The 26,264-nt window shown below is 43.3% G+C and overlaps 1 protein-coding gene across 1 annotated transcript in view; it reads right to left on the reverse strand.

Annotated features, from left to right (window-relative positions):
- Positions 1 to 7,162: 7,162 nt before the first annotated feature.
- The window catches only part of LOC112103091, a 94,789-nt gene continuing 75,687 nt past the window's right edge, over positions 7,163 to 26,264 (reverse strand). The window contains exons 8-11 of the mRNA XM_024194692.3: positions 24,152 to 24,240; positions 21,241 to 21,390; positions 18,559 to 18,691; positions 7,163 to 7,280 (exon numbers count right to left, since the gene is read on the reverse strand). Coding sequence (XP_024050460.1) covers positions 7,223 to 7,280; positions 18,559 to 18,691; positions 21,241 to 21,390; positions 24,152 to 24,240 — 430 coding nt within the window. The 3' untranslated portion in view covers positions 7,163 to 7,222. The remainder of the gene's footprint in view (positions 7,281 to 18,558; positions 18,692 to 21,240; positions 21,391 to 24,151; positions 24,241 to 26,264) is intronic.

The following is a 26,264-nucleotide window of genomic DNA, read 5'->3' on the forward strand; positions in this document are numbered from 1 at the left end:
CCAAAAGGTGGGAGGGTGTGGGTAGCATGGTGCAGCACCAGGTCTGGAACATGGGAATGTTCATGATCCTTGATCAAGGTGTCAGAATGAAAGTTTTGCTGATGAGGACAGTTGAGTTGTCACAGATGGAGCAGTCAAGGATTTTCTTTTCTGAAACCTAGGTTTCTTTTTAGGGGGTTCTGACAAATATGTAGGAAGAAAATTGAGATGGACAAGATCACTGAGATGTCTGTGACCTACCAAATCTCCTTTTATTCGTAGCTGTATAAATCTTCAGTGAGCAAAAGGTCACCCTTGAATCTGTAGAAGAAAGTTAGGACTCATCTGTGTACTCACTGAAGAACTTAAATACACCAAAGGTCTTCTACTGTGCTTTGAACGTCTCTTGGGATTCTTGAGGATTGCAACCCCAAGGCTCAATATATGACAACAGCCATGGAGATGGAGCAATCATCTGTATCAGCTGCATCAAGAGAGGCTTGCAAAGTTGTTCTAGGATCTGTCCTTCACTAATGATGGCCTGAAACTATTGCCCATGTTCCTGCAAGAGATGTTTAATAAAAGAATTAAACTTGCTATAGTTGATGTGGTTATATTTAGCAAGAATCACCTGGTAAATAGCAATTCTGAACTGCAGATTGGCAGGCAAGTAGCTCTTGTAACCAAAACAGTCCAAGCACTTTCAATCTTTGTCACGCAGGGTGGTTTTCAAGTGATGTTGCCTGCTGCATTCATTTACCTCATCCACAACCAAAGAGTTAGGACAGGGTGTGAAAACAAAATCTTGGAACACCCCTAGCCAGAATGTAGAACTTTCTGTCTGCCCTCTTTGAAGCTGGAGGAGCAAATTGACTTGGCAAGCTCCAACTACGCTTCATATACAGGCAAAGCCATTGGGGGGAAGATAGTGTATGAAGAACATCCAATAGCCTACGCTGGGTCTCTTGAACTTCTTCTAATGGCATTTGGAATCAGCCACTCTCTTCATCGAATCCTGAAAATGTTTGAAATCATCCGTATGATATGGAGGAGGTATAACTGCCTTGTCCAGAGAGGATGATAAAGTATTCGTGGTGGGCAGTCTGCTCATCAGATCTCTTTTTCTTGCTCTTCAAATGATTCCTCTTGTGGTGAGGATTGATATGGAGGGACGGAGGGGACAGGAGAGCACTCCATCCAAGACCTAGGTGCCTTGGAGAACTGCTGCCCAAGGATCCCAATGTGCCCATTGGATAGGGCCCTAAGGACACAGAAGAGGTATCCAACCATGGTCATACCACAGAGGATGTGGAAGAATTCGAGGCTGTCTGTTTCTTGAAGTGTCCCTCGAGGAGACAAGTTCAGGGGAGTCAAGCCTAGGTTGATAATCAAAGGAGCCTGGGATGGAAATTTGGGAATTAGAAGAGCTGTTATCTGCATAGTCAAAAAAGGGAGGTGCAGACAATGCATGAGTATTGGGTTGTCTGTCCCTCCCAGGGGTACCAGGGAACCATTCAGTACCAATGATTGCTGAGGTATTGGAGATAATACAGACTGCAGTACTCGATAAGGGGGAATTCGGGTTCACTGAAGACAAATAAGTTACTGGAGAACCTAAACTACTGCAGTGCCAGTTGTATTTGTGCAGAAACCTGATAAGTCTTATCCGTAGGAGCCTGCAGTACTGAGGAGGGTGCAGATTGCACCAGCACCAGTTGAATGACTGGTCTGGGTACTGAAGAAGCAGTTGAGCACCATCTTCCTTGGTGCAGAATTGTTAGTCTCCAGCGCCTCGATCATGCTTTGATGGTACTGAAATGTGCTTTGGTACTGAGTGATAGGTATTGTGGGTTTCAGGTGTACTTAAGGGTTTTAGTGTACAGTGACCCTTGATACTGAGGCCACCTTGAGTCTAGGTGGTACCCTTCATGGGGTAGCTGATCTCCGGCAAGGCGGGTCTTTTTGGACCAACTTTAGAGCTCCTTTTGGCAGAAGACTTTGCACTGTCACCTGCCCAGCTCTCTCTCAAAGGTAAGCAAGCTGTTGCGGTTCATGGGGCACTGTGTTCACTCGAAGACCACTATACTAGATTTTACACTTCAATGACACGTGAGTATCCTCTAAACAATGGATACAGTGCGAGTAGCTGGCACTAACTGAGACGGACTCTGAGGAAGTGAGGCAACGTTTGAATCCTGGGGTCAGGGCTGGCTGTAGGGGTGGGCAGTCTGTGCAAGCCATGCTGCGGGGAACCTCCGGAGCAGGGGTGTCCTGTCCCTCCTCCCCCTGCTGCTCTTCAGCTGTCTGCAGCTGTTTCTGCTCCTGTCCAGGAGCGACAGAAACTCCCTAAAAGTGGGAGGGCTACTGGCGCCAAAACAGTGGCCCTGCTCCCCCGTGCCACCCCTTCCCCTGAAGCCCAGCCCTTGCCACCCCTTCCCCCCAAGCTCTTGCCCTCCCACTGCCGCTTCACCCTGAGGCCCTGCCCTTGCACTGTCTCTTCCCCCAAGATCCTGCCCCCGCTCGCTCCTCTCCGCCCCCTCTCCCCCATTGCACACCCTTACAGACAGTAAAAAGGGGGAGGGCATAGTCCTCTCCCTTTTAAAACTGATGGGGCCATGGTCCCCTGGTCCCCCCGTTCTAGTGCCCCTGCTCCTACCCCCTCACCTCCGCTTGGAGCTGCCCCTGGCCAAGCTGCTCCCAGGAGCCTCCTGTCTGCTGTGCCGGGGGGGTTGATGTCAGGGTGTCACCATCCCCCCACCCGTGTACCCAGTTTCCACTGAGCTGGGGTGAGCACAGGAGTTTGTGCTGCTTCCTCTGGTTCATGAATGGGAGCTGCTGGCCTCTGCTGCTGGGCTGAACAAGCTAGTGAGTGCTTAAAAAAGTGCGCTGTCTCTCACACTCTCCCAACACACACTCTGTCTCTCTCTGACACACACACACACACACACACTTCCCCAACACACAAACCCTGTCTTTCTCACATACCCACTTTCACACTCTCCCAACACACACACATTCTATCTCTGTCACACTCACTCTGTCTCTCTCACACTCCTCCAACACACACTCTCTCTCTCTCTCTCACACTCCCCCAACACACACTTGTATTATTGTTGTTGTTGTTGTTACTTCTTTGTATTTCCTGTCAAAATGCACAAGGCACATATATTCTCTGTAATTTTATTCTTTCAAAGTTCATTAAGGATTACAGTGCTCTTATTTTAGTTTTTTGACTGGTCTGTGCATTTCATACGTTTAATTTTCTCTTACGCTTAAATTTAATTCTTTGAGTAGTGAGTTCTAAAATGCCTAACCTGTCCTGGCTGGAGTAATTATCATTATTACTTTTATTATCATATTGTGCTTTGTCATTCATTATTTATTCATTATTATCCTCCTAGAATGTAAATTTAGCTTGTACTCCCCCCTTAACAGTGCCAGTTTAAAAAAAATTAGCTAGACACATAACTTTAGACTTTGTGCAGCTGAAGGTAGCTTATTTTCAAATTGTGTTTTTAGTTATATCTGTAAAATAACTTTAAAATTCGTATGAAAATAAATGCAGTTCCAAGTATGATATTAATAGCAATGATGGAGTCAAACGTTAGTGAGTCACATACATGATTGTGATTGGTAAACATAAATGCCAAAATAATTACAAAAATAAATTCCCATTCTTAATAAAAAAGAAAAAACCCTTAATCACGTATGTTAAAAATAAGTAAATATGTTTTTAGTGGAGTGAAAAACAATTGACTAAAATAGAGTAGATAATGGCAGTAACAGAGTGCGTCTGTTAGAGAAAGTAAGCAGATTTTAAAATTTTATTTATGTTTATTTATCTCTACTAAAGATAGTGTACAAAGTATCAAACTTGTATTTCTGATATCTATGTTAAAGCTTCATTACTGACACCTCAAGGCTTGGAATTGGGAATATTTTGTTGTATTATTTCCTGATTGTTCTAAATTGATATGTAAATTTAAAATGTGGCTTTAATTGAAGTTTGTATATATTTTTTCTTCCTTTATATAGGAATTGGATAGTGTCCCTGTCAGCTAATTCATAAGTTATTATCTGCAAAAAAACCTAGAGTTTTCAGGTGCCTAAGTAGCTCCTGGAATCACAGTTAAAGTTGCTCCCCATCCCTCAAAATCTGAAATGGCGCCCCTGGTGAGCCAGGAGTGGCCAGAGGGCTGGGGGAGGGCCATGGGCTCTGGCAAGATGCAACCCCTGTGTGACAGCACAAAACCCGCCTTGAGCCGCATGCTGAGCGCCAGGCACCACAAGCCACATCAGCAGCACAGCAGTAAGGGTGCCCATACACCATATACCATGCCATCCTTACTTCTGCACTGCTGCTGGCGGTGATGTTGCCTTCAGAGCTGGGCGCCTGCCCAGCAACCACTGCTCTCCAGTCGCCCAGCCAGTGCTTAATTTGTGCCGAGGCTGAGCTCTGGCACCTCTTTCAATACAAATTAAGCACTGGGGGGAGGCAGCGGGGCTCAGAGATGATGGGGGGGGGGGGTTAGGAGCCCAAGGAGCCTATGGGGACCAGGGGTGATGGGGGGGAACCAAAATACAAGTTCACCCACGGTGCCATTTTCCCTAAGGCCAGCCGTGCCTGGGGCTTTAGGCATGCCCCGAGGAGGAAAAAAAGCCCCTTCAGAGAAGGAGCGTTCTTTTCTCAGTGGAGGGAAGGCTAAAAGCTTCAGTTTATCAAACTCCCCACACACAAACCCCCACATTAAACTATAAAAGTGAAACTAGTAGAGAAAGAAAACTAAACTAGACTACAAGGAACAAGCAAGGTAAGTAGCTGTGCAAGCTCAACTGTCTCAGGCCGAGGCGGTTGACAAGGAACTGTGGGTGGTCTGTCTGTCACGGCCCTTTATACCATTGGTGTGGGGTACAAGAGTAGCTAGGGTGTATGCGGAGACCAAATGTGCATGGCTGCTGAAAATCTCCAATCAAAAGCACATGGGGGCATCCACACTTCAAGTGGATCACCCATAGGGACCTTACTCGAAGAAGGAAGTTTTAACTCAACCCATAACAAGGTTTAACCCAGCTCACAACAGTGTTATATCCTGGAAATGAAAGGTTCCATTCTGAAAAGCGAGTTTGAAAAATTGCATTGTGATATTTCATATTTATTGATTCTTGGTGACTTCCAGATAAAATCTGCTCACATTATAAGTAAAATGATGGGGGGATTTCTAACCCGCAGCCCTGTGGACTTAACCTGGGTTCTGAAAGGCAAGCTGGGTTCTTTTCTTGTCCTGTATCATCAACGGTATAGATTTTTCAAGCCTAATAATGTCCTTGGCTACAGTGCCATTGTCTTTACTGGATTTGCATGGACCCGTAATTGGAACTGAGTAAACTTTTCTGTAATTGGAACTGAGTAAATCTCTCTTGATTCACAAGAAGGACTAGAATCCAGCTCACGTTCTCAGCTATGTTTATCCCTGCAGGGATAATAAGATTAATAAAATCTTATTTTTGTCACTGAAGAAAACAAATTTGGTTTTGAATACCCATAGCAAAGATTCAAAGAAAGACAGTGCAATTTTTACACAGTCACTTTTCATAACAGAATCATAGTTTAAAGCCTAAGAAAAGGCTGGGCGTGGCATCTTGCGTGGTGCCCATCCAATAAATGCATGGAAAGAAATATTTATGCTTGGACAGGGATGCTATATTAGAAATAAATAAATTTGAATTCTACCTAGTTTAGGACCTCAATGTAAACTATGAGAATAAGGATATTCTAGCCCACATAATTAGCTGAACAGCCTCCCATATGTCACACTATGAGCTAGTGGTGACTCATAATAGCTATGGTGTATAACAATGGTGTATAACAATTACTGCCTCATTTTAGAATATTTTGACAGTTGTACTTTACAGTATGTTGAACATTATGCCTAATATTTTGAAATGAAATTTTTAAAAGAAAAGAGTCTGAGAGGCCCACCATCCCTTCTAATTCATACTGGTGCTACTACCTCACCATACAAAACTTCTCTCGGGTGCTCCAGAAAGCTACTGTTTGAGGTGGCAGAAGTACTGGTGTCAGAAAGGAATGTGCTACATAACTTTTTCTGGGCACTCACAGGAAAACTGGAGGGAAAGATTCTCTGTCCCAACAGGTAGAAAAGTAGGACTCAGGAGCTGCATCATAGATGTGAGTGAGGCCCCTCCAGAGACTTTTTTATTTTAAAGACAATGTCCTTCCAGTCCAGGCTTTGGACGTAAGGAGCATGGTTCCTACAGTTTTTCTGCTGAATGGAGTGAACTATTTTGAGTAAGAGGTAGGACAGAAGAGACTGAGTTGTATTAACAAGAACTGCTTTTAGCTACTTTTTAAATAAAAAAAAATGTAAACACAAATAAATTTCATTGGGATGAGCTGCACAGCAGAATCACTGAGTTACTCCTACCGCTGGAGTAACACAGTAGACTGGTCTCAAACAGAATATGCTGTAATGAGCCAGGAAGACTTTTCATTTATTTCAGCTAGTTATGGAACAATGGTGAATTGGTTTCCTTATCCCCTTTCACAATTACATAGTATAGGGTGAAGGACCTGGCTAAAACAGAAAGTGCCAGATCTCCAGGCAGGTGCTGCATTCAGTGCATCAGGGCAAGCTGTGGCATAGGTAGACTAAAATCTTGGGAGGTAGAGGGGGCTGAGGATCTGGGTGACAAAATTTTCATAAAAAGCCAGTGATTTCTTTACAAATGGACTGGCCAAATAGCCAAATGTTTGACAGTTTCATTCTGGATGCTTTCCTCTGTGAAATATAGGCACGAGGGGCCTCCAATACTCACAAAACATATTAAATAGTGAAATAAAAATGACAGAATCTCATCAAGTTAGCAACAGAGGGTCCTGTGGTACCTTTAAGACTAACAGAGGTATTGGAGCATAAGCTTTCGTGGGTGAATGCCCACTGCGTCTGACGCCATATGAAGTGGGCATTCACCCACGAAAGCTCATGCTCCAATACCTCTGTTAGTCTTAAAGGTGCCACAGGGCCCTCTGTTGCTTTTTACAGATTCAGACTAACACGGCTACCCCTCTGATACTTGACATCAAGTTAGCACTGGAGCTAATTTTGTGAAAGAGAAAAGCTAATTTTTATACCTGTGTCCCACAGGAAATATCACACATGATCTTATTTAATGGGAAAAGCAAAGTGCGGCCATTGTTTGAAACTACACTTACAGAGAAACCTTACTTATTGGATTTGGTCTTGCTGGCTTCGGATTTCTTTTGCTCTGGCTTCTTCTTACTAGAGAAATGGAATAGAAAGTGCCATTTGTCATTTTCAACTGTCAATTATTAACCCAACAGTCACAGCATTTATCTTTATATTGCATTGCTTTATACTCTGATATCAAAATTTCAAGGAAATGTTATTCTCATACTTAGAATGTCAAGTGTTGAACTTTATTTCTTAGTTTCACTGTTCCAGTGGAAGATAAAAAAGAAGTTTAAGTAACTGTCAGCAAATTTAGGTACCACATGTAGTTTTTCCTATGCCTAATGGACTCCAAAGTCTTGCCTCTCATAGAATGGGATGCTTTTGTTTTTTTGTTATAAGAATAAAACAATGTCTTGGTAGGAAAGTAATATGGTTCTGTGTGTGTGTGTAAACTGCACAAGTCAAGGGAGTTCTCTCTGTTCTATCTGAGCATCTAAGAGACACCCAACAAAAAGTGCCATCAAAGAAGACAAGCAATTACTGCCCCCAGAAACCTGAGGTTATCTCCTGAAGGTGCACAAGCAACCTGCAATTTGGATTCAGGTGGAGCTGGAAAAGTTATTGCAACCTCAACTAAGAGATAAATCTGGAGAAAAATGAAATTGGTGGGGGTGGCTGCTGGATGGCATTTATGGGGTAGGAGAGACTTATACACACATTACATCCCCACGCCCCTCTAACTACCCATGGAGCCCCTCCATTTCCAGAAGCAGTAGCTACTTCCCTCTCAATCCCCTAATTAATCTTTTAAAAACTTGGTTCTAGCCTCAGTTCTTTCCTGCCTCTCAAAAGAAATAAAAGCTGTTGAGGCCATTCTCTTATCCTGCTCTATTTTACCCCATTTCCCCTCCAGTGGTAATTCCAGCTAATTCTCAAAGCCCCCACTTTCCCAATTTCCTCCAACTCATTAGATTTGCTCCCCAACATACCACACAGCCTAACAAATTCTTCCCAGTTACCTCCTACAGCAAGCTACAGCTGGAGAGATAGCAGAGGATTGCAAAAAGGGCAAATATAGTACCCATCTATAAAAGGGGAATTATAAACCAGTCAGCTTAACTTCGGTACCCAGAAAGATAATGGAGCAAATAATCAATCAATTTTTAAGCACCTAGAAGAAAATAAAGTAATAAGCAACAGTCAACATAGATTTGTCAAGAACAAATCATGTTAAACCAATCTAATATCCTTCTGAGACAGGGTAATGAGCCTTGTGGATGGGGGAGAAGCAGTAGATGTGGTATATCTTGACTTTAGTAAGGCTGTTGATACTGTCTCATGTCACTTGCTCATAAACAAACTAGAGAAATGTAGGCTAGACAAACTTGCTATAAGGTGGGTGCATAACTGGCTGGAAAACTGTACTCAGAGAATGGCTGTCAATGGTTCACAATTGAGCTGGAAGGGCATATCGAGTTGGGGCCCAGGGGGTTCCTGGGTCTGATTCCATTCAACATCTTCATAAATAAGGCTAAGATTAAGTCACAGAGGTCATGGAAGTCACAGATTTCATGACTTCCAGAGACCTCCATGACATTTTCCGCTTCAGTCTCGGGTTAGCGTGGCTGGAGCTGTCAGCCAGCAGAGGCCCTGGACCTCTGAGCCACCGCGGGCAGCAGAGGGCCCCCGCAGCTTTCAGCTGCCATGGGTGGTGGGAGGACCCCAGAGGGAGCGTCAGACACAGTGGTGGCAGGTGCTGGACTCCCCCTTTACCTCCCGCAGCAGGGCTTGGGCTCTCATTTCCTCTGCCCCACCCTGTCAGCCCCATTTTGTCACCGTTATTTTTAGTAAAAGTCAGGGACAGGTCATGGGCTTCTGTGAATTTTTATTTAGTGCCCATGACCTGCCCCAGACTTTTACTAAAAATTACCGTGACAAAATTTTAACCTTATTCATAAATGATTTAGCTAGTGGCATAGAGAGTATACTTATAAAGTTTGTGAACGATACCAAACTGGGAGGGATTACAAGAGCTTTGGAGGACAGTAGTAGAATTCAAAATGATCTTGACAAACTGGAGAAATGGTCTCCATTAAATAGCATGAAATTCAATAACAACAAATGCAAAGTACTACACTTAGAAAGGAATAACTAATTGCACAAATACAAAATGGGAAATTACTAGGAAGGAGTACTGCAGAAAAGGATCTGGGGATTATAGTGTATCACAGTGGTTTTCAACCTGTGGTCTGCAGACCCCTGGGAGACCGCAGACTTTTACATCTAAGATTTCCAAAGAGGTCTGCACCTCCATTTGAAAATGTTTAGGGGTCCTCAAATGAAAAAAGGTTGAAAACCACTGGTGTATCACAAACTAAATATGACTCAAAAATGTAATACTATTGCAAAAAACATGAACATCATTCTGGGATATCTTAGCAGGAGTGTTGTAAGCAAGACATGGGAAGTAATTCTTCCGCTCTACTCCGTGCTGATAAGGCCTCAAACTTGAGTACTGTGTCCAGTTCTGGGCTCCACACTTCCAGAAAGATGTGGAAAATTGGAGAACGTCCAGAGAAAAGCAACAAAAATTATTAAAGATCTAGAAAACATGATCCATGAGGAATGATGGGAAAAAATGGTTTGTTTAGTCTGGAGAAGAGAAGACTGAAGGTGGACATGATAACAGTCCTCAAGTACATAAAAAGTTGTTATAAAGAAGAGGATGATAAATTGTTCTCTTTAACCACTGAGGACAGGACAAGAAGTAATGGGCTTAAATTGCAGCAAGGGAGATTTTGGTTAGACAGTAGGAAAAAATTCCTAACTGTAAGGGTAGTTAAGCACTGGAACAAATTACCTAGGGAGTCTGTGGAATCTCCATCATTGGAGGTTTTTACAAACAGGTTAGACAAACACCTGTCAGGGATGGTCTAAATAATATTGAGTCCTGCCTCTGTGCAGGGGACTGGACTAAATGACTTATCACGGTTCTTTCCAGTTCTACATTTCTATGATTCTATGTTAATCTAGGAATGCCCAGATGGTTAGTATGCTAGGACAAAAGCTGGATAAATGGTTAGGATTTATTGGACTCCAGAGATTTCTTCACATAACAACCCAGATAATGAGCAAGTAGAACTACTGCTTCTTCAAGGGGCTTACTTGCAAATTTGAAGGAACAGTGACAGCAAGAAATTAGTGTTCTTTTACCCCTGGAATACGAAATAGCACTACTAAGGTCAAATATAGAGTTAAGGAGCCTGTTTATAAAGAAGACCCAGGATTCCATCCGCGGAGGGAAGTCTGAAATATCAAGTTCAACACTTGCTTTGAAGCTGTGGTTAAGGAAGCTTAAAAACGATAATCTGAAGCTGTTCAAGATGTGGAGCCAAGTCATGATGCTTTTCAGTTTCCACTGAGGATATTGGACAGTACTAATGCAGCTTCCAAATATTTAAAGCCCTACTGAGCAAAGTAAAAACTTCTTGAGGAATTACCAGTGACCCCTTATCTTTCTAGGTTGCTTCTTGTCCTTCTTGCCTCCCTTCTGCTTATGGCTCATCTTTTGCTTTCTTTTTTCTGTCCTCATTCTTCCATCTCTTCTGTACCATACGGCCATTTAAAACAACATATATAGAGAGAATTCCTTACTCTTCCCAATAATTAATTAATGTTGTACAGTACTTTGATTATATAAAGAGCTATGCAAATACCTGAAAATATTCTCTCCCCAATGAAATTATTTAAAAGACAATAAAATCTGCTGGGTGCTTAATTTACATAAGAACAACCACACTGGGTCAGACCAATGGTCCATCCAGCCCAGTATCCTGTCTTCTGACAGTGGCTGGTATCAGATGTTCAGGAAATGAACAGAACAGGGTAATTTTCAAGTGATCCATAGTCCGGTCCCAGCTTCTGGCAGTCAGAGGTTGAGGGACACCCTGCACATGGGGTTGCATCCCTGACCACTTTGGCTAATAGCCACTGATGGACCTGTCCTCCATGAACTCGTCTAATTCTTTTCTGAACCCAGTTATACTTTTGGCCTTCCGAACATCTCTTGGCAATGAGTTTCACAAGGTGACTGTGCACTGTGTGAAAAAGTACTTCCTTATGTTTGTTTAAACCTCCTGCCTATTAATTTCATTGGTTCTTGTGTTATGTGAAAGGGTAAATAACACTTCCTTATTCACTTTCTTCGCACCATTCATGATTGTATAAACCTCTCCTTAGCTGTCTCTCCTAAGCCCCAGTTTTTTAAATCTCTCCTTATATGGAAGCTATTCCATACCCCTAATCACATTTGTTGCCCTTCTCTGTACTTTTTCCAATTCTAATGTATCTTTTCTGAGAAGGGCTGCCCAGAACTGCACTCAGTATTCAAGGTGTGGGTGTAGCATGTATTTGTATAGTGGCATCGTATTTTCTATCCCTTTCCTAGAGGTTCCTAACATTCTGTTAGCTTTTTTGACTGCCGCTGCACATTGAGCAGATGTTTTCAGAGAACTATCCACAGAGAATGACTCCAAGATCTCTTTTTGAAGTGACTACAACTATTGTAGACTCCATCACCTTGTAGGTATAGTTGGGATTATGTTTTCCAATATGCATTACTTTGCATTTCTCAACACTGAATTTGATTTACCATTTTGTTGCCCCAACACTCAGTTTTGTGAGATCCCTTTGTAACTCTTCAGTCAGCTTTGGACTTAACTATCTTGAGTAATTTTGTATTGTCTGCAACTTTTGCCACACCTCACTATTTACCTCTTTTTCCAGCTCAGCACAGGGCCAAGTACATATCCTTGGGGACCCTGCTATTTATCTCTGTCCATTGTGAAAACTGACTATTTATTCCTTCCCTTTATCTATTAACCAATTAGTGATCCATGGGAGAACCTTTCCTCTTATCCCATGGCTGCTTACTCTGCTTAAGAGCCTTTAGTGAGGGACCTTGTAAAAGGCTTTCTGAAAGTCCAAGTACACTATAGCCACTGGATCACTCTTGTCCATATTTGTTGACATCCTCAAAGAATTCTAGGCGAGACAGGATTTCCTTTTACAAAAGCCATGTTGACTCTTCTCCAACATTCAGGGAGTCCTCGGATTTACGACACAATATATATTCCTCTGAATTGCGTTGTAAGTCGAAACCGCTTTTCCCATAGGAATCAATGGAATGAAGGGGGGATTGGTTCCCAAACCAAGGCTTGATACACTATTTTCATCACAATAATCCAGATTTTTGTATTAAATTAATTATAGATGACTAATGTTGCAACATCAATGTATTTACTGTACACTGTATTTTTTAAACAGCATTCAAATAAACATATAAACTCACATATGCTGCTCAGAATGCCGGCAACACAGGCTCAGAAAGCCAGGGAGAACGGAACACATGCTGAGCCTCAGTCAATCACTGTTCAAGTTTTCTGATTGGCTCCCAGCCCCGGGCTCAGCCAATCAAAAACAAGCAGCAACCCCACCCAGCAACAAGCTACCCTGCTGCCTCAAAGCCAATCAGAAGCGACCCCTTCCAGCTCCATACCACTATAATGCAACCAGGAAGTGATTTCAAGCGAACTTTATGTAAATAGGGCGTCATAAGTGCAAAACAAGCGTTGTAGGGGCGAAATGGGCAGTCAATTGAAAAGCGTCTTAAATGGGGTCCAACGAAAGTCGGGCAACGTAAGTCCGAGGACTCCCTGTATGGTGTTCATTTATGTGTCTGATAATTCTGTTCTTTACTATAGTTTCAATTAATTTGCCTGGTAATGAAGTTAGGCTTATGAGGCTGTAATTGCCAGGATCACCTCTGGAGCCTTTTTTAAAAATCAGCATTATGTTAGCTATCACCCAGTCATCTGGTACAGAGGCTGATTTAAAAGATAGGTTACATACCACAGTTAGTAGTTCTGCAATTTCATACCTGAGTTCCTCCAGAACTCGTGGGTGAATACATCTGGTCCTGGGGACTTATTACTCTTTATAAATTTGTTCCAAAACTTCCTCTATTGACACCTCAATCTTGGACAGTTCCTCAGATTTGTCACCTAAAACAAAATGGCTAATGTATGGGAATCTCCATCACATCCTCTTCAGTTAAGACTGTGACAAGAATTCATTCTTTCAGTATTCTTTTAGTACCTTTCAGTTAGTTTTTGTGTCTTTTGCTAGTTGCTCTTCAAATTCTTTTTTTGCCTGCCTAATTATACTTTTACACTTCACTTGCCAGAGTTTATGCTCCTTTCTATTTTCCTCAGTAGGATTTGACTTCTGATTTCTAAATGATGTCTTTTTGTCTCTAACTGCCACTCTTACTCTGTTGTTTAGCCATGGTGGCATTTTTCTGGCCTTCTTATTGTTTTTTTAATTATTATTTCAGGTGTACATTTAGTACATTTAGTACTATTATGGTGTTTTTAAAAAGTTTCCATGCAGCTTGCAAGCATTTAACTTTTGTGACTGTTCCTTTTAATTTCCATTTAACTAGCTTTCTCATTTTTGTGTAGTTCCCCTTTTTGAAGTTAAAAAGATACTGTGGTGAGTTTCTTTGGTATTTTCTCCCCTACAAGGATGTTAAATTTAATTACTTTATGGTTGCTATTACTGAGTGGTTCAGCAAAATTCACCTCTTGGACCAGATTCTGTGCTCCACTTAGGACTAAATCAAGAATTGCCTCTCCCCTTGTGGGCTTTAGGACTAGCTGCGCCAAGAAGCAGTCACTGATGGTGTCTAGAAATTTTATCTCTGTATCCCATCATGAGGTGATACCTACCCAGTCAACATGGGGCTAGTTGAAATCCTCCATTATTATTGATTTTTTATTTTTATAGCCTCTCTAATCTCCCTGAGCATTTTACAGTCACCATCACCGTCCTGGTCAGGGTGTCAGTAGTATACTCTTATTATTCAAGCATGGAATTTCTGTTCATAGAGATTCTACAGTAGTTTGATTCATTTAAGACTTATACTATATTTGACTATATGCTTTCACATATAGTGCTACTCCCCACCAGCGCGATCTACTCTGTCATTCCTATATATTTTGTACCCAGGTATTACCATGTCCTGTTATCATCGTTCCACCAAGTTTCTGTGATATGTATTATATCAATATCCTCATATAATATTGGGCACTCAAATTCACCCATATTAGAATTTAGACTTCTTGCATTTGTATACACGCACTTATAAAATCTGTCAATATTTAGTTGTTGGCCTTTATTTGATGTAATTGAAATAGGACTCTTTTTCATGTGACTTTCTGGTTCAGTTCCTGCATGTACTTTATCAACTTCTATCCTCTTCTCTTTACTAAATATAGAGAATCCCCTTTAATAAATCTTCCCCTAAGGGATGTCTAGGTCCAAACTGTGTGCTCTTCTGCACCTGTTGTTTTTCCCCAGACCTGAGTTTAAAAACTACTCTACAAACTTTTTAATTTTACATGCACTCTGGTTCCCTTTTGGTTTAGGTGGAGCCCATCCTTCCTGTATAGGCTCCTCCTTTTTGAAAAGGTTCCCCAGTTCCTAATAAATCTAAATCCCTCCTCCAAACACCAATGTATCATCCATGCATTGAGACCCTGCAGTTCTGCCTGTCTAACTGGCCCTGCATGTGGAACTGTAAACCTTTCAGCGAATGCTAACATGGAGGTCCTAGACCTTAATCTCTTACCTAGCAGTCCAAATTTGGCCTCCAGGACCTCTCTCCTACCTTTCCCTATGGTATTGGTACCTACATGTGCCATGAACACTGGCTCCTCCCCAGCACTGCACAAAAGTCTATCTACATGTCTCATGAGGCCTGCAACCCTTGCACCCAGCAGGCAATTCACCATGCAGTTCTCCTGGTCACCATAAATCCAACTATCTATATTTCTAGTAATCAAATCCCCCATTACTATTATCTGTCTCCATAGGCGCCGACTTCCCCTCTGCCCCGTGGATGCTCGACCCCTCCCGTCCCCGTCCCTGCACCACCCTCATCCCACCCCAATTCCACCCCCTTCCCCCAAGTCCCTGCCCGTCCCGCCTCTTTACCGCCTCCTCCGAGCGCGCCGCATCCCCACTCCTCCCCCTCCGTCCCGGAAAGTCCTAAGCTCCGCCGAACAGCTGTTAGGCGGCTGGCAGGAAGCGCTGGGAGGGGGAGGAATGGGGATGCGGCACGCTTGGGGGAGGAGGAGGCAAGGCGGGGGCAGGGTGAGCTTGGCTGCCAGTGGGTGCGGAGCACTCGCTAATTTTTCCCTGTGGGTGCTGCAGCCCCACAGCACCCACGGAGTCAGTGCCTATGTCTGTCTCTTCCTAATAACTGGGGTACACTCCCCCAGAGGGGTATCCTCAGTGTGAGACGATACCATGACATCATCATCTGGAAGGACGGTCCCAACTATGGGATCATTTCCCTCTGCTGCAACTTGATGTTCTCCTTCCCTGAGACTTTCATCCTCCTTCACAGCACAGAGGTTATCAGGCTAGGAGTGGGACTGCTCTATTGTGTCCTGAAAAGTCTTATCTATGTACCTCTTTGTCTCCCTTAGCTCATCCAGTTCAGCCACTCTGATCTCAAGAGCCCGTACTCAGACCAGGTCTACACTACAGACCTCTGTCAGTATAACGTTGTGGCTGTGAAAAATCCATACCCCTGAGCAACATAGTTATAGTGACCTAACCCCCCGTGTAGACAGTGCTATGTTGACGGGAGACCTTGTCCCACCGATGTAGCTATTGTCTCTTGGGAAGGTGGATTAACTATGACGACAGGAGAAGCTCTCCTGTCAGCATAGTATAATCTTCACTAAAGCGCTACAGTGGCACAGCTCTGGTTCAGCTGCACTGCTGTAGTGCTGTACGTGAAGACAAGCCCACAGGCTCTGAGAGTTCTGAGTTGCTTGCACCAAATGCACACATACGCCACCTGCTCACAAGGCAGATAATCTTACATGCTGCATTCCGTGCAATAAATTGGATAACCCTCACTCTGATGCTGGACTTCTACCGGCATTTTACTCTGGCATTTTTTTGTTTGTTCTTTGTGCTTTTTGTTTGTTTTTTCTAGGGGGTGGGGCTTTATTGTCCTGTGTTTAGAGAATTTTTGTTAGGTGTATCTGGCTTTAAACTCCCTCACAAAACTCCCCTGTTTGCTATCTCTTCTGGTTGTTGAGGAGCTGGCTTTTTAAACCCCTGTTCTCCCACAGTTAGCCCCGCCCCCTTGTCAAAGAATCCTAATGGGATTAGGGATCAAAGGATACTAGAGCCTCATTAGGAAGGTCTGCTAGGCTCAGCACACAGCCCTCCAAATAGACTACACTATAAACTTCAATCTAGCTGGCACACAGCAAGCAAGCAAGCACACAACAAACAAATTTTCAATGGAGTATGTCTTAAAAATACAAATGTACTTTCTAGACTTTACTTAAAATTTGAATTTAAACACAATCCCCTCTCCCCTAATCATATATTTAGCTAACTGGATATTTTTAGTATTCACATTCCTTGTTTATCAATTAGTTTATAAATAGTCTTGCAATTAGACTGGATTAAAACTCAGTTTACATTTTTTTGTGAAAGGGGCTGGTGGTGTCTGTTCAGTCCCTAGTGGTCAGGTGTCCAGTAGGGCAGTGGGGTGGCCATTCATGGATTTTGGCCCATCCATGATGTTCCCAGGCTCTTGCATAGCATGGCAGCCTGTCTTCTGTGCTGCCACTGGCTACGAACCCCCCAGCCATGCACTCCTACCCAGCCCTTCTGTAGTATAATAAAGTTACAGAAGTAGATTGTATTATATCTTATGCTGCTTTGAGAGGAATATGACACTCCTCCCCAACTTCACTCTGGTTCAGCTGGTCATTCTTCTCTTGATCTGCAGCTTACTACTTCTGAGGCCTGTAGCTTGCATCAGCTTGCAGACAGCCTCTGAGTCTAAAATATTTAAACAGCAGGAAAGAATATTGCTACTCTTCCCCTTAAGACAACCTTTCCTTACCAAATTTTGGTGGTTTTTCTGGAATTTCGCTCCCTTCTGCACCAGGGAGCAGAAGGGAGAACATTGTCCTCTATTGCTTCTTATGCAATGCCAATAAAATGGGCCCAGTCTCCCCTTCAACCACATATTCAACTCAATGGGAGTTCTGCTATATACCATAGGGGAGAGTTTGTTCCAACAGGCAGCTTGGTCTATCGGATAGGCCAATGGGCTGAAGCAAGAGATCTGAGTTCTATTTTTTCCTCTCCGGTGCTTGGCTGGTTGGTTCTTGCTCACATGATCAGGGTCTAACTGATCACCATATGTGGGGTTGGGAAGGAATTTTCCTCCAGGTCAGATTGGCAGTGACCTTGGGGATTTTTTGCCTTCCTCTGCAGCATGGGTGGCCGGGCTATCCCCTGCCCCCCCCGCCTTGTGCCTGAGACCCCTCCCCTTCTACTTCCCCCTCCCCCGAAGAAGCCCAAAGCACCCCCACCGCGGCCCTGCGGCCCCAGCGCCGGACAGCTGGGAGTGGTGGGGGGGCGAGGCCCCAGCCTCGGTGCACTGCAGCCTCAGTGCCCACAGCCCTTCGGCAGTGCTGTCGCCACGTCCCCAGACCCGGTGCTCAGACAGCCGGGCAGCGCGGTCGCTGCGCCCCCAGCTCCGGGCAGCCCCCAGTCCTGGTGCTTGGGCAGCCAGCCCCGGAGTGCCGGGCAGGCAGCGCGGCCCAGCACCAGCTGCCCCAGCGGCCCTGAGTCCCTGCAGTAGGCACGCTGGCCTGGAGACGGGGCAACGCTAGGCTGTTTGAGGAGGTACAGCCTCCCCTTGCCTACGATACCCACCGCCCATGCTCTGCAGCATGTTGAGGCAGGGTCACTTACTAAGATTATCTGGGTATTTCTTACTTAATCATTTCCCTGCCATTGTGGGGGCCACAATCACTGGTGCATCTCAGTTCTTCCTATTCTCTGCCTGTGGCACATAATAGTCTAGTCTCCTGTGGGCTGTAATACTGTGGTCTCATTTTGGTTGATGGGTTTAGTGTGAGGGTGCTGGGTGGTGATGGCCTGTGATATACAGGAGGTCAGATTAGATGATCTGGTGTGATCCCTTCTGGCCTTAAATTCTATGAATCTATTCCAGGCTCTGTCATGTGACCATGGGCAAGTCATTTCCCCATCTAGGAACTGAAAATAATGATATTAACCTTTCTTCATAAAGCACTTGAGAACTACGTATGAAACGCTCTACATGTATAAGCCAACCCCACCCCCAAAGTCTTGTGCACACACATGCACACAAAATAGAACTAACTATTTAATCAATTTGCACTTGACCACAGAGCTATTTAACCATACTTCACATTCACAGACAAGGGATTATTTTTACCATGCAAGGGTGCCAGGTGTTGATGCTACTGTTGTCTTTGAATCTATCTTCACAGGGCTTCTGGATGTCGTCCTTTCTGACCATTCTGAAGCTGCCCGTGTAATTCTTAGGATCCTCTCTGAAATCTCGTTGGCTAAGGAACATATAACCATGTGCAGGATTCAGCTCACTTTCGTACCTCAGCATTGGTTTCACATTTGTGATATGCTAGTTGCAGTGTTTTCTCCATTTTCTCATATAATTTTGTATGTGTTCCACTGTTGCGCTAAAGTGTAACCTTTTTCTGATTACTTTCACAGAACACAATAGTTAAAGCTCCAATTGTATTTATATGAATGTTTTCTAATCTAATCTAAATGTAAACCCAGTGACACCTATTGGCGATGATAGCACTGTTACAGCAATAGCTATGAAGGCAACTTTGCTTCCTGCTGCTATAGGCAAGGTCCTTCACATTTGCTTCAGAGATGAAATTATAATCTAAACTGGCATGTTGATTCTGAATCTAATTCTTACATGCAGCTTGAGATCCTGTTCAAAATCTCCCTGTGCAGCATTTTTAGTCTAGATGTAAACTGTGGGTAAAATGGGGCCAGATCATAAGTTTAGGATCTGCCTGCAGAAAGGACCATCTGCACATGGATCTCTCCCTCTCCGTGCAGAAAAGGGTCAGCTGCTGCCACAGCAATATTTTCCCCCTTCTCTTGGATTCAACATTTGTACTGTTTCAGGAATCCAGGAGGGCAGGGCTGGGAAGTGAGCAGGAGGAGTGGAACTAGGGTGGTGGATGCACATAAACACACACACCGCACAGCTCAAGCCCAAACATCCATACTACAGTTAAACAGCCCTTTAGCCCAAGCCTCACGAGCCTGACATGGGTCAGCCTCAGGTAATTGTAGTACAGACATACTCTTAAAGGTGGGGAGTGAGGGGCCAACTAGGGAGTCCCTTGCAGTGCAGCTCCACTGAGGCAGGGGCAGAGATAAAGGAACCCAGAGTTGATTCAGAGGCCCAGAGTTCCTCAAAGATGCCCCTGTGACCTGGAGGATTAGCTCTGATCTTGGAGGTTCATGGTATTTGTGAACTTTACCCTTGTTTGTTCCACATTGGGGCAAACCCTATCTCTCAATGGAAGAATTCAGGAAAACTCTGGAAAGCAAAGTTCATGGAGTTTTCTGGACCTAAATGGGCATTTCCTTGTAAGCAATGGTGGATTAACACATGAGACAATTTGGGGGCCCCAGGAGCACTGGAACCTGTGTAGAAGGGGGACTGCCACCAGCACCAGAACTGTGGCCCAGCCCCTGTTCCTCCTCTTCCCCTTGAGGCCCCGCCCCCTGGCCAGACTGGAAGCTGGAGCCAGGCCAAGGAAAGAGCTGCCCAGGGAGCCCAGACCACTGTGGGGAGCCCTAGACCCTCCACCTGCCCTGGGAGGGGAGCCTGAGAGCAGCCGCCAGCCCCTGTCTCTGCCCCCTGGGGTGTGCCACCCATGGCAGGTGGAAGGTCTGAGGCTCCCCACAGCGGCCCACGCTCTCTGATCACCTTATCAGCTCCCCTGCCACAAAGCGCAGCCCCTGCCGCCACTGCTGCTCCGCACCTGCCACAGAGGCGATGCACTGGGGGGGCATGCAGGGTTATATGTCCCCCCATATTTCTCAGGACGCCCAGCAGCGACGAGGCAGTGCTCCCCCTGGCAGCAGTATTTTCCCTGTGTCCCTGCAGCCTGGAGAGGGAGGAAGCAGCAGGGCAGCTGGCTGCTGGATGAGCTCTTCCCCTGCCACATGGGGTTGGCTCACCTTCCAGTTGACATAGCTACTGCCGCTCATTAGAGGTGGTTTAATTATGCCAGTGGGAGAGCTCTCTCCCACCAGCATAGAGCGGCCACACAGGAGACCTTACAGCGGCACAGCTGCAGTGGTACAGCTGTGCCATTGTAAGGTCCATAGTGTAGACATAGCCTTGAGTCTCTAAATTTAACAGAGTTAAATCTATCATGGGCCAGTCAAATTTTCTAGTGTTTTTTGTCAAAAGAAATATTTACTAATGGCCTTTTTTTAAATTTCCCCTGAAAAAACATCATTTGGCTTTGGGCTCTTTGAGCTAAAAAAAATATCATGATCACTCTTTAAGCACAAAAAGAGTTATACCTCTAATTTAGTATAACCAATTTGACATTTGCAAGGAAATACGGGACTTTCTCACCAGTTCTGCTTAGTACACAGAGCCTCTGCCCTTTCCTGCCAGCACCCCAACTCACCCACAAAGGATTGTTAGGTGGGTTCCAGCAAGAAACAGACTATGGTCCTGGGTGAAAAAAAGCTGAGAATCACTTTTGTCCCACACTTTCAGCAATGATATCTGCAAAGTATTGCAGCTGTCACCCTTTAAGCTGATCACTCCCAAATCTACCTTTCTCCCCGTGAACTCCACCCATTGTAATTTTCTCCTCTCTCACCTTCCCATTCCTTCCTCTCCCATCTCCAGTCTATGAAAAAGCTCTTTGGGACAGGGACCAAGAGTTATTCTGGTTTATATTCCATAAAGCACCATGTACATCTACAATACTATATAAATGCTTCATAAAAAATAAGAACAGATAGTGTTGTAATGGAAAAAGAACTGGGCTGGGGGAGGGGGTAGTGGTTATTTTTTGCCAATAACAATCTGTATAATCATTACCCTTCAATTTTAAACCAGAATCCTTCAATGCCTTTCCATACGATGCCCTCCTTGCAAAGGCAGTGTTGTCAAGATAACTGGTTGGAGTGCTACAGATAAAGGACCCAGCTTTCTGCTCGGGTAAGTCCATTCTCTTCTCTCTGTGAAATGCTGATTTGGGAAGAAAAGACTTTCTAAGAAACATGAAGTTGTATAATTCAACTGGTTTTAGAAGAAAGGTTTTGGGAACTAATATATTTCTTGAAAAAGTGCATGATCTGCTTTATAAAATCTGTAGTGAATTCAGAACAAAGATCTCAATTTAAGTAATCTTAAATGTCCAGTATCTTGAAAAATATAACTTACTCTCTATCTTCCTTTAAAGTGGTCTCATAATGGTGCTGATATTCAGACCAGGGTCTAAAATTATGTTGCACAAAATAGAGTGGAAATAATGATAACTAGTTTACACAGTAGCAGAGTCTGCATTTAAAATAGTAAGGGGGAGTCCTCTGGAGAAAGAGAGAGTTTCATCTTAAAAAGGAGGAGATTATTCTTTGGAAAATTCACAGGATTGTGAGGCCTCAAAGATTTTCATTATGACACACTGTGCAGAGATCTTCATCGTTTATTGCTCGAACATAGTTCCCACTGCCTACAGTGCAGTCCTGTTCCATTGTGGGGGAAACTGACTTAGAAAGGACTACCCAACTTGCTCTTACACCAGACGTTGGTAATATCAGGTGCAGGATTTGTAAGGTGGACGTATCAAATTCTGGCATTTGATCTGAAGCCTCAACTAGGGAAGCGGTGAAAGAAAAACATATATCAAAAATTATTATTAATAATAAAAAAAGACTGCCATGGATGGTTCTTTATGAAACAGATGCTTAAGTAACCCTTTCTTCATCTTTATTCAGTATGAACTAGTTTGCTTATTTGTGGAAGTCCCCGTTAGGGACCATCTGGGGACTGCCAGAATTCTTTGCACTCTAGCTACTGCCCCTCTTCACCCTTCTCCATTCCTGCACATCAACATGGCCCCAGTGCTGGGGACTGAAAGAAAGAGCGGCATAGATGTTGACTCTACTGGCTCTATGCCCACTGGGGAGTAATGGGAGGTTTCTGGTCCCTTTGTGCTAGCTGAGTGACACAAAGGGAGCTGGAGAACCTAGCCCAGTATCTTTAAATAAAAAAATATTTGATGGTTGATTAGTTTAAACTTGATTTTTTTTAACTTGGAAGACATATTTCATTGTAATTAGTCACTATATTGAAGGAATCAGTAGATAAGTAAACACTTTACGCTGAAGTCCACATACGTATCTATAACTATTTGTAAATACTCTGTGGTGAAGTCAGAGCTTAGTGGTATATTGCATTGTCAGGCAATATACCATGGTGCAATGCCAGGTCTCTCACAGTCTAGCAGGTAGAGGCTAACAGCTCTGCAGAGGTAATATGCTGAGCCCTGGGTAAGAAATGCTTCATGTTTCTCTACAGAGAACCCTTTGCTTAAAGGGGATCTGAAAGGGGCTTCCCTCCAGCCCTCCTCAGCTGGAATAAAGGTGGCAGCAATGCAGATCCTTAACAGTGATGAGGTAGAGCTAGGGGGAGAGATCATCAGAGACCTTTGAGGAGAAAATTAAAATTTCACGGAATAATTAGCAATAAGTAAATATAATGTTACATTATAAAGAAATATTGTCCATTAAAAATAGTGATTCCTGTTGTAGGGCTTGTGTATACACAAAAGTTGTACCACTTTAACTATACCAGTACAGTTAAAGTGGTACAACCCTCTAATGTGAAAGCAGTTATACAAATATAAATGTGCTTATACCAGTATACAGCTTATTCCCATACAGGGAGGGAAATAAGCTACTGCAGTACAAGGCACCATTATAACAGTATAACTGCATCCCCACTAGGGACTGCACCAGTATAACTATACAGGTATTGGCAAAAACCCCACATCCCTTAGGGTACGTCTATACTTACCTCCGGGTCCGGCGGTAAGCAATCGATCTTCTGGGATCGATCCTGGAAGTGCTCGCCGTCGACGCCGGTACTCCTGCTCTGCGAGAGGAGTACGCGCAGTCGACGGGGGAGCCTGCCTGCCGCGTCTGGACCCGCGGTAAGTTCGAACTAAGGTACTTCGACTTAAGTTGCATATCTTAGTTCGAAGTGGGGGGTTAGTATGGACCAGCCCTGACTAACACAGTTTTACTGGTACAAAATCTCTGTGTAGAAATGGTCCATTTCTAACATGACTGATGGCACCATAAATATGTTTTTTTAATCTTGTACTATAGGAGGCAAATAAATATTGCTTTCCCATCAGCAGCAGCATATTAGTCTTGAGCAGTGGCCAGTCTAGTTAAACTGAGCCATCAACACTTGATGGCTGATACAAGTTCCTCCCATCATGAGGAAATGTCATGTTACATTGCAGATCAAATAAAGAGGATTTGGACCATCTGCTTTGGATGAATGCCAGGCCATAACTGGCGGGAATGTTTTAATTTGAGGGGTTTTGAGGCAAGGGGATGCTGCTGGCTTTATCTTTTATATCACTGTGCTTTTAATAATGTCAAAGGGCCCCTACAACTAGAGCTGGATAACATTTTTCAAATAGTTTATTCGCTGACAAATATAGTTTCGAGTCACCTAAAACTATTCATGAATTCATATGGAGTTCACTGAATAGTTTTGACCAAACAAAAAAAACACTGAAATGTTTTGTTAATGTCAAAATGAAATGTTTAGTTTCGACCTGAAAAAATTTGTATCAATTTTCAGTCATTTTGATAAAAAAAAGGAAAGGAGGACTAACAACATGGCTGGAGGAAGAGGAGTAATATTAAACACAGAAGGCGCAATAGACACGTCATTGCAGCAAATTAGTTAAAAACACTTTCAATGCTCTTACAATCAGATGGTAAATGTGAAGTGAATGAACTTCCACCCATCAAGTTGACTTGCATTATTGTGTGAGGAACATTGAGGGACCACAGGTATCTGTAAGACATTTATCAGAAAAGAAAAAAAGGCACTTAACATTTTTCTTAGGAGTTACTGTCATTATGTGGGTTCAGTTCCCTCCCAGTCTCCCTACAAGTTGTCCCTAAACCAGACAAATTATGTTATTAACTTTACACAAAGAAGTGCCAACTCAGATATATGGAGTCCCATTAAAAAAAGAATTAAGTGCTACTAAAAGTTGGATTAATATTTACTTTGATTTTTTTATTAATTTATAAATGAATATTATTTTATTATGTTCTCTTTTCAGGCTTTAGCATGTTGTAAACCATTACACAAGTATTCTACATATTTGGCATTCTTTATCATGTTTTATTTATTTGTGTATGTGTGCATGCCTCTTAAAGGACAGCTCTAAAACATACATTTTTAGAATAAACTTGCATGTGCAATATCAGACTAACTCTCCAGGAGATAGTCATCTTCAGGTTTTAAGTTAGAACATCAATGTTCTAACATTATAGTGAAATAAAGATTGCAATTAAATAAATTGTCACCTATCAGAACTTAGAAAGAGAAAAGACCTATTAGTCAACAAGTCTCTTTCCATGCTAAAGCAGAATTGTCTCTACAGTTCATTCAATAGATTCACAGTTCAGACAGAAAGCAAGATCAAACTACAATATGTGTACCTTACCTAGTTACAAACATTCTTTATGCTTTATTACAGTGGTTTGCAATCCTTTTTTCATCTGTGGACCCCTAAAAATGTTTGAATGGAGGTGTAGACCCGTTTGGAAATCTTAAACCTAGTCTGCGGACCCCCAGTGGTCTGCGGACCTCAGGTTGAAAACCACTGTTCTATGGTAACAACAACATCATGCGTCTGACGAAGTGGGTATTCACCCACGAAAGCTTATGCTCCAATACTTCTGTTAGTCTATAAGGTGCCACAGGACTCTTTGTCGCTAACAGCATTTTGCGGGCCCCTAACACAGTCTGCGGACCCCAGGGGTCTGTGGACCACAGGTTGAAAACCACTGCTTTACTACCTCAAGCAATTCTTCCTGCTTATGTCAAATGTTGCACTTTCTGTCCTGACTATTCACTTTCATTAATCACACTGTTTAATTATGGAGTCCCTGGAATGAAAATGTTAATATATGCTCTTTGGTGTGGTCATTTAACTTAACTTTTGTACTAAACTAGATAGAAGATAGTATAAATCATGCTTATTTTTATTTCCCAGATGAAAAACTTGGCTAAATTGGAGTTAAAGTTGACAGACATATCAATAACATAAGGGTTAAAAAAAAATAAGAATTTTGTAGCAACAAAAAAAAGGACAAAATCAGGAAATTCAGAGTTAAACTTAAAAGAAATCCAACCATTTGAAAGCATGGACATGCACAGTTGAGGTAACCCAAACAATTTTAACTGCCTCCTTTGCAGTGCTGGCCTTCCATTTTGTAGTCTTCATGGCACAAACATGTACAAAGTGTAAACCAATGCAATGTCATCTTCTTGAGTTTGCAGACAGGCTGAAACAACAGCTCTGAGTGGTGTGAACTGCGTTAAATTTCTGCCAGAGCACTGCCACAGCCAGTGACTTTGCACACAACATAGGTCCTGCTTGCCACAGAGTATTTGGACCTTGCAATAGAATCTTAATGAAGATGTTACTTGTTTAATTAGGAATTATACATTTTTGTTCGACTGCACATAGCACAACTGCTTCATCTTTAAAAATAAGGCATTCTAATTTTTGAGGTTACTGATTAAAGCGACATCCTTTTTATGGGTAAGATTGTCACAGATGGTTTCTATAAACCAATGTAAGTCCAGGGTTTGAACTCAGGCTCAAGCCTAGCCCCCCGTTCAATCCCCTGTCTACAAACAAATTGCACTAACCCAGGGTTGGGATTCAGGGTCCCAGGACCCCACAGGGGTGGAGGCAGAAGTGAAAGTAAGCCGGTACAGTCCGGTATGGCGTACCAGACCGGCTTCCCCAGGCAGCAATTTAAAGGGCCTGGGGCTCCCAGCAGTGGCTGGAGCCCCAG

The sequence above is a fragment of the Terrapene carolina genome, unplaced genomic scaffold, assembly GCF_002925995.2.
Source record: "Terrapene carolina triunguis isolate 2854851 unplaced genomic scaffold, T_m_triunguis-2.0 Scaffold68, whole genome shotgun sequence".
In the NCBI taxonomy this organism is placed as follows: domain Eukaryota; kingdom Metazoa; phylum Chordata; order Testudines; family Emydidae; genus Terrapene; species Terrapene triunguis.